The sequence below is a fragment of the Cornus florida genome, unplaced genomic scaffold (assembly GCF_030987335.1).
Source record: "Cornus florida cultivar Cherokee Brave unplaced genomic scaffold, ASM3098733v1 CherokeeBrave_3.0.0_Hap2_Chr03, whole genome shotgun sequence".
NCBI classification, from domain to species: domain Eukaryota; kingdom Viridiplantae; phylum Streptophyta; class Magnoliopsida; order Cornales; family Cornaceae; genus Cornus; species Cornus florida.
In genome coordinates this window covers 72,812,991-72,821,520 of record NW_026775573.1, presented here as the reverse complement: position 1 = coordinate 72,821,520, position 8,530 = coordinate 72,812,991, and the positions used below count along the sequence as shown (strand labels likewise).

General features: G+C 34.2%; 1 protein-coding gene across 1 annotated transcript; it reads left to right on the top strand.

Moving 5' to 3' along the window:
• Positions 1–1,136: 1,136 nt before the first annotated feature.
• On the top strand, positions 1,137–8,084 carry LOC132298832 (uncharacterized). Its single transcript, XM_059795176.1, has 11 exons — positions 1,137–1,414; positions 1,541–1,721; positions 2,252–2,326; positions 2,441–2,678; positions 2,757–2,881; positions 5,533–5,566; positions 5,665–5,711; positions 5,821–5,961; positions 7,303–7,367; positions 7,458–7,524; positions 7,613–8,084. Exons 1-11 carry the CDS (start codon positions 1,303–1,305, stop codon positions 7,776–7,778), a joined length of 1,251 nt encoding a protein of 416 aa, XP_059651159.1. The 5' UTR covers positions 1,137–1,302; the 3' UTR covers positions 7,779–8,084.
• Positions 8,085–8,530: the final 446 nt, after the last annotated feature.

The following is an 8,530-nucleotide window of genomic DNA, read 5'->3' as shown; positions in this document are numbered from 1 at the left end:
GAAGGTTAATTTGAGAAAAAAAGGGAGGCAGCTCCTTTGGGCTACCATGGTTGATCTGCAGCAGTGTGAGAAGAAGAGGATGAAATGTTTTTAATTTTATAACTCCCTATTTATAGTAAAACCCTAAAAGTGCCCCAAAAGGGCCCCGCCGGGTCCAGAAAATGGAATTTGTGCAGACGCGGTTAAACGGTAAAACACCGTGAACGAACCGAAATGAAAAAAAAATGAATAACGAAAGAAACGGCGTCGAAAACCGAGTTCCGTGCAGAAAGATATACCTCGAACAAGTTCGGCGGCAACTGGTGCCGAAAACCCTAAAGCTGGTGAAAACGACCGTGAGGAAATTCTAAGAGTACACGACTCGACGAAAAGTGGAAATGAATCCCGTAGGAAAATCCAGGCCCAAAATGAGTTATTTTGTAATAACTTTCGTTAATTGTATAATGACCCCTACAAAAAGGGGATAACTGCAAATTTGCCGAGAATGAAAATATTTTCCAAAAGATATTTTTTTAAAAACCCTAATTAAAATATCTCCAAAAGATATTTATGAAAAACATCCCAAGAAACATCAATGTGCCTGAAGAATCCTTTCATCCACACCCCTGTGGGAGAAAAGAACAACCGGCGAGCTTTTCTCCAAAAGTAAAGCTACGCGTTTCAAGGAAATCAACTGAAATGAAAACTCGTGGAGTCAAAACTCAACTCTAAACATGAAAAGTGAGGTTGTGCCAACAAAGTGACAAATGGGAAAAAGATGAAAAGTAAATAGTAGCCAAAAAATGAAAATGTGAAAATAACTCTATCCTTAAAGGAAATTGTCAATCCAAATGAAAGAGTCTCGGAAACCATTTTCGAGCATTCGAGACGACACTAAGTGATGAGTAACCGAACTCAGAAAAGAAAATTCAACGAAAACAATTTATCCGTAAAATTTTAGAAAAATGAAAGAAAGAAAGAAAAATGATAGGGTCATTACATTAACTATACCTAACTATTAGTGAAATTGACGGCAATAATTGTAATTTCAAAACACGATAGAAATAAGTGTAATAAATCCTAACTAGAGGGGATCTAAGTTAATTTACCCCAAAATATGTAGTAGTGGGTTACTACTTGGGTGATGGGCTGAAAAGAAGCCCTGAGCTTCTTCCCGGCATATGCTAAAACATCATCATCTGTCCCTCCAAAAATTCAAATCTCCCTCCAAAAAGAAACCATTTCTATACCAGTAATATACAATACTAGGATTATAACAAGGACAGTGAACCCTCCTCCCTGGTTTATCACATAAACATTTGCATGCCCACCATGACGAATCACGAAGACGATCTGGATCTCCTTCTCTCTCTTCAAGATAGGGTTTTGGAAACCCCTCCTGCTTCTCCTTCAACTTTCCACTCCCAATCACCAGGTAACTCTCTCTCTCTATATTTATACACACACATATACACATTAACAGGTATTTTGGCTCTGGGCTTCTTTGAATTCTTCATGGGTTTTCGTTTATTGTTCAGTTCTTAATTCCCTTTGATTATAGGGTATCATTCTGACGATGGATTGCCTAAGCGATCGGGACATACAGATATGTCTGTATTTCGAAATGCTGTTGAAGATTGCCTCGATTACGAGCCTCAAAATGTCAAGAAAGATACCAAATCCAACATCCTGAAGAACTCACATGATGCCGGGGTTGAGAAGTTTTCGGGTTTACGAATTCGGTAGGTTTAGGTCAATCCCAATTGGAAGAGCACCCATGTGTTTCTCTTAATGTTTGTGCAGTCAAATCCATACGAACATAGCACTCATTTACATTGCTAATGAAATAAGTTATACATTTTTACAATATACTCAGTTCATTATGATTCCATTAATCACAATTAGCCTCTAGAACTTTTGGGGAAAATGGGTAATGTAGACTAAGAATAAGTTTTCGCAATTGTATTGCGTGAGAACAATCTAGCACTTTGCTTTTCCAACTGGGGCAAATTATGGAGCTTAGAATTTCATTTTTGCTTAAAATGTGTGGGAACAATCTAACAGTACATATATTCACATGTGTGAATGTATTCACACACACAGTGATATGTATGTTCTTATCTAAATGAATTTCTGCATTAGCGAGCCAAGACTAAGCTGTTTATGAACAACTAGAATTTTTGCATCCATAACATTGTTTTCTTATATTGTTGCAGCTACAGAGGTTTCCTGATATTGTTTTTTGTTTATTCTATTTGTTTTTCTTGTTCAGTAATCAAGTGGTCTCCTCGACAGAATTGAGCAATCGTTTTTCAGATATTCGTTTTGTCCGGGTGCCTGCAATAAAGTAGGAGAATTAACACTGCTAATGTTATCAATTTAGTTGAGAAAATAGTCTTGTGTAATTCAACCAAAAAAAAAATAGTCTTGTGTTATTGATGTCATAATTTTGGGTGTTCAGGAATCTGCTAGTGGGTGATACTCTTTCTGGTTGTTGGGCTACTGTTGGAGTTTTAACAGAGAAGGGGAATCCGAAAAATAGTTCTACTGGGAAGAAATTTTGCATATGGAAAATCGGGTGTTTAGATGAAAAGACTATTTCTGTTTTTCTGTTTGGAGATGCTTATCAGAAGAACTGTAAAGAAGAGGCTGGAACAGTCTTTGCACTGTTTAACTGTGGTGTTCGCAAGGACACTTCGGTATTAAGTTTTCATAAACCGATAAAATTTGATTTATCATGATTTTGAGATTGTTAACTTTCATCATCTCATTTGCAGGGATCGGGATTTACTTTAAGTGCTTATTCTGCTGGTCAAATTTTAAAGATCGGCACTTCTTTGGATTATGGAGTTTGCAAGGGAAAAAAGAAGGATGGGATGGCTTGTACCTTAGCCATTAATAAGTATGTTATACAACTCGTTATATAAACTGATTTAGCGATTCCTTAACTTGACATGGGGACTTTTCATCCTAAAATTCATGTTAAAATGTTGATTTAAAAAATTCATTTGGTTCAAGTTTGGTGTTTAGAGAATAGAGAAGCATTATGTTGCTTCTTGCAATTTGTCAGTTATATCAAATAACAGTTTCAAGGGTGTAAGAGTTCACCATGTATTATCTTTGTGATCTTCTATCACTGATTGAAATGTTGATTGTCCTTGAATAGTATGAAATTGGTTTTGCACAATGATCTCATTCAACAGTTACTTTTAGGAACATGGTTTAAAATCCTTCGAAGAGACTATAGTAATGGATGGTTTGTGCACTTGGTCATAATTATGTCACAAAAACTTCTTGCGCACATGTTTTATAAACCTGAAATGGTTATAAAATGATTTCATATTTGGGAAAATTTATTATTGATGCTCCTTAGAGTGTTGTCTCCTGTACTAATTTGGTGTAGCAATGGAATATGGTGACACATTCATGTTCTCTTTATAGTATGTCAGTCTTTCCCAATAGGATTTCATGTTAAAAAAGTAAGTGCTTGTTACATCTACTCTATGCTTTGTTTCCTTTCATGATTTGTTGGCCTTCCTTGGCAGAGTGGTATTCTGTTTGTCCTTGTGAAAATTATGATCATGGATTGTTCACTTGATGTTATTCAATAGTTGTAGGGAAAATGGAAAAGGCTCTAAATTATTGTTTTCTTTTCAAGGTTTCATGACAGCGTCATTTGAACTCAGTCCCTTTCCTCATGGTAAATAGGAAAAGTAAGACAAAAATGGTTTGTAATTTTGAAAACTATATGCCAGATACAAACTCCTGCTAAAGAACTAGATCATTTTTAATTTTTCTTCACTAATGGAGTAGCCATGGCATGCTATTTGCTTCAAAACTCGATTCTATGACTATTTGCTGCTTTTCAATTGTGAATAGTAATGATTTTTTTCATCACACAATTAAAATAGACATGGATATTTTTTTGTTTTGTTAACGAAGAATCAGCCCACCTGCTAGCCACTTTGGACTCTCAGTTGGTTTGCAAACTCTAGATGTGCGCAGTAGCAGTTGCTTGAATCATTTAAACTCAGGCCTCACCTTCGGTGAAACTTGAAACAACGACCTAAGAGGAGTGCTGAGAAAATAAAAAACTAAAAGAGTACCCATATGGATATTTTATCGTCAAATAGTTAGCAACTGAACGAATAAGATAGTGCTGCTCTGAGATTCACAATCGAAGGCTGTACAAAGCTTGTTTAGCCCATTAAGATACTACATTGGAGGTTTTGCTTGGTATGGGGTGGTCTAATGAGATCTCATTGTCAGAACCTTTTGATTCTTTCATGTTTCATATTTTAGTTTCTTGCAAAGTGTTCCATCAAAAATTTGGTGTCTAGATAATATGCTTTTAGGGAAGGATGGGGCACCAAATTACATTCAGTCTATGCTGCTTAATTTGTTGTCATCTATGAAGCTGGATAGGGATACGGGTATGAAAGGATATTGCTGATGGCCTGATAATACAAATCTTAAAAAAAAAAGAATAATAATAATACAGATATGACGAGGACATGGCATATGTATTAGCATCATTTTAATTTTTTTTTTCTTTTTTTCATAATATATAAAAATATTATTAGAAAAAGTCATCTTTTACGAGTTGAGTTGATTTTCAAAGTTTTGAACTTCTAATGTCAAAAAATAAGAGAACTAGCAATTACATTGAATAGCGATGGATATGCGACTAAATTCCACAAAGATTTCTCTTCTATTGCTCAATTACTCTTCTTTTTAAGATTCTCCATGTGTTTTGAAACCCTAATCACGCTTTACCTAATGAAATTATGCTCTATTATTATATTGGAAATGTCACATTTCATTGTTCAATAAATGTAGAAAGTACATACACACACACACACACACACACACATATATATATTATCCTGGCAAGAAAGTCACACACAAACATTGGCCCTATGGGGACTTGAACCCTCGAGCTTTTACTTTTGAAGGTGAGAAAGTATCACTAGGTTACAACCCTTGGTAATGTAGAAAGTATTGAGGAGTTGTTGAAAATTATCTGAAATTCATTTAAAATTTTAAAAGTTATTTTTGAAGCGTGGATACATTAAGAAAGTATTAGACATGTCTGAAATTATTTGAACTGCACCGATATTCAATATGGATACAACTTCTTTAAAGAAGAATTTGTACTGCTTAGGTTATCATTGCTGTTCTCCCCCATGGTATGTGTTTAGAACTTCTAAAACCAGGAAGGCAGGAAATAGGTTATATAACATGGAATTGTGATGTAACTTCTCACCTTTTACAATATGAAATTTTACAGGTACTTCCTTACTAGCAAGAATAAAATTGAATCCCTATCTTAAGTTTCTTATGCTAAAAATACGTATATCTTTGGGCTGTATGAATGTTTAAACTAGTTTATACTTTATGCCATTACAAATATTGCATATGTTGCTTGTGAAAAAAAAAAAAATTTGCATATGTTCTCTTAATCCGATAGAATTATTAGATTGTCCTGGTAAATAATCTTGTAGCATTCTAAACTTTTCCTGGTAAATAATTTATGCCATTCTGTGTTTCCAGACACCGTGGAACATATTGCACCTACCATAAATCAGTAAGGTTGAATTTTCAATACTTCAAATCTTGTTTGGACCATTAGTTTTGAAGTAATGTTGATTCAATAATGCTTTTTATTATTGTTCTTTTTTTCAGAAAGCATCCCAGAAATATTCAGTTTCCCGAACTGAACTCAAAGGAGGGTAGGTGAATATTGTTTGAATTGATTTGGTACAAGTGAGCAGGAGAGGGAACTCTTTTCTTGAGTAATTTAATGTCTCTAATAAATACCTACTGAACTTTTCATTGCAGAAATTTAAGAACAGCCTTTAGGGATCCTCTCAAGTCAGAAGGGATTTACTGTGTTGATCCTCTGGCTGACAGAACAAACTTAAAAAAATCCATGCAGCCAGTCAAGTTGTTGTCTGTAGAGGGATTAAAAAAGGCTTTAAGGTATGTCCAAGATATCCTAGCTTATGCTCACTTCCTTTAAATCTCAAATTAGTTTGTTAAACATGGCTGTTGAACTAGACCTTCTGTTGGATTGGTAGGGAGTCTTCAAATCAATACTTGTAAATTTCTAAGACGAGAAAACTATCTCCTACAATATCTGCTCTAGGATTCTCTTATATATGCAATTGAACAAGTTCAGAACTCATAAAAGAACAGAAAATTTTAAAAGATATTTTAGAGAACATGAGCTTGCACTAATCCACCTCATAATTTGAAGTACATTAGCTTTCATTCAAATAATAAAAGTTATCATTGTAAAAAATGTACAATTTATGTAGCAAGTGTGATGGTAATCATGGTACATTACGATATTACGTGTTTTACAATAACAATTCAAATCATTACTCACCATTCATCAATGATTAAAGTAACATGGTTTTATATAATTATGTAAGACAATATTCAAGCCATGAAAGGTTTAATTACAAAGCCTAAGGCATAGGGGAAAAGATAAAGGAGTTTTACAGAGAGAAAGAAGGGTCAATTAGCTTGAAGCAGTGTATATGAGGAAAACTTTTTTCCCTTTTTTCGTTGCTTATCATAGCAGAATAGCCAACTAGAAGAAACAAAAGAAAAACAAGGAAAACAAACAACATAGAATCCTTATTAGTTAAAAAGAGAAGTCAAATTTTGTTGCATATTAATCAGAAGAAACTTTTGGCTAATTTAGAACTTTTAAGTGATAGTATTTGGATCACGGGCCTTAACTAAAGGGTCTGGAAGAATGACATGAGGCCAACATTAGGGTTGGTAAAATTGAGAGTGAACTTTGAACCGATGGATCCATGGATCCCACAGGGATTCCATAATAATTCTCCTCATGGAATTTTTGATGTGATTCAAATTGATTTGATATTTTTGGATCCTAGGATCTGGATCGAAATTCTAACGAACATTCCTATTAATAATTTGATTGCCCAGAAAATAATGATTGTTGTAAGATTCTAAATATTTCATTCTTATCAACTGAATGGAGTACAAACTACAAAGTTCTTTTGTTTCACATTATGGCTTCCGAGTGAGCCTAAAATACATGAAAAAATGTGTCTGGATGTTTGGTAGAATGAAAGCCACCAACAGCTAAAGATTGACTCTCTATGCCTTAAACAATCTTGTTCATCAAAGTTTTTTCATTTTAAGAAAAAAAATAGAAACTTTTGAGCAGCAATATAGAATACAAGCCCCCCTCTTCTCTCTCTGTTTCTCACATGCAGACACACATGTGCGAGCTATGGTTTATAATTATTGCTAATGGTGTTTGTACTGTACTTGAATGGACAGTAATGCTGACAAAGTGACAACAAATATACACTCCCAAGGAATAAGATTTCTTGCTGAAGTCACAGGTTCAAGATCGTATCCCATCTCTGATGCTGTTAAAATGTGATCCACATAATTCTGTTCTCAAACATGTTTTCACGATGAAATAATTACAGGTATAATGGGTTCAAAAACTAAAAGTAAGATTCATGCCATGCCAAAGCCACAAAGCGTGGAGAAGAGGTAAATGAAAATGGTCTCATTTTCTTTTTCAATTTTTTTATTGCCTTTTATGAGTGCATATGCTGGAGATTTGTCTATCATTCTTCAGGTCGTTATCAACTGCAAAACTAGATTCATCTGCAGCAAGAAGTCAACAACCAAATGCAAAAAGAACAAAAACTGAGCAGCAGGCGAAACCTTCAGCAGAGAAAACCAAGCAGGTTAGAGAAAAGATGATTGAATTAGAATTTGTTAGTTCAGACGAAGAAATTTGAGTCTGCCGTATTAATTCTCTTTTAAGACTTAATCCCTTGTTATGATAGAGGCTCCATTTGGTGGATAGTCACAATGCAATTAAGAAGTATTTATAGTTGAGAATTATAGCTTCTACAAGTTGTAAGAAGTAGAAATCAATGTTAATGACATTTCTTCTATTTGAAATATTGGCCTTATAGGGTTCGCATAAACTATTGAACACTTACTAATGATTTCTGATTAGAAAAATCTCTCCTGTCATAAAGGAGTTGAGTGAACAAGTTGAGAAACTTGGAAGTGTGTAGCAATTTGGCTTGAAAACGATTCGTGCGAAATATGTGATCTTCTTACCCTTGATCTCCTTGCTAAGAGTACATTTGTTTTAGTTAAGTCAATGTCTGCCAACTAATGGAATGTGGTACTCTTAATGTTGATATAATACATAGAGGTGCTATATATGTGTGTGTATTGTTGAGACCAATTGCCTCGAAACCTTTTTAAGGTTTTGGAGTAATTGGTAACTTGTAGTCTTGTATCAGAGTTTTGTTTCAGGAAGGTCTTGGGTTTAAGTTTCTATATATGCATTTTTAAATCTTATATGCCATTACCTTTTCTTATTCTTCATTCTCATTTATATTTGAGAAATGTTTTATTTTCTAAGTTTTTCCAAATAAGATAAAATATGAAGAAGATATGTTTTTTCTCTTTGTCCTTGTTCTTCGATAAATCTGTAAATAAAATTGAGCCTAAAAGGTGAAAAGGAAAAGAAATG

Coding starts and splice junctions, on each gene's coding strand:
- LOC132298832 (XM_059795176.1), top strand. CDS start 1,303: ATGCCCACCATGACGAATCACGAAGACGATCTGGATCTCCTTCTCTCT. Junction 1,415..1,540: donor TTTCCACTCCCAATCACCAG/GTAACTCTCTCT, acceptor CTTTGATTATAG/GGTATCATTCTGACGATGGA. Junction 7,525..7,612: donor CCACAAAGCGTGGAGAAGAG/GTAAATGAAAAT, acceptor ATCATTCTTCAG/GTCGTTATCAACTGCAAAAC.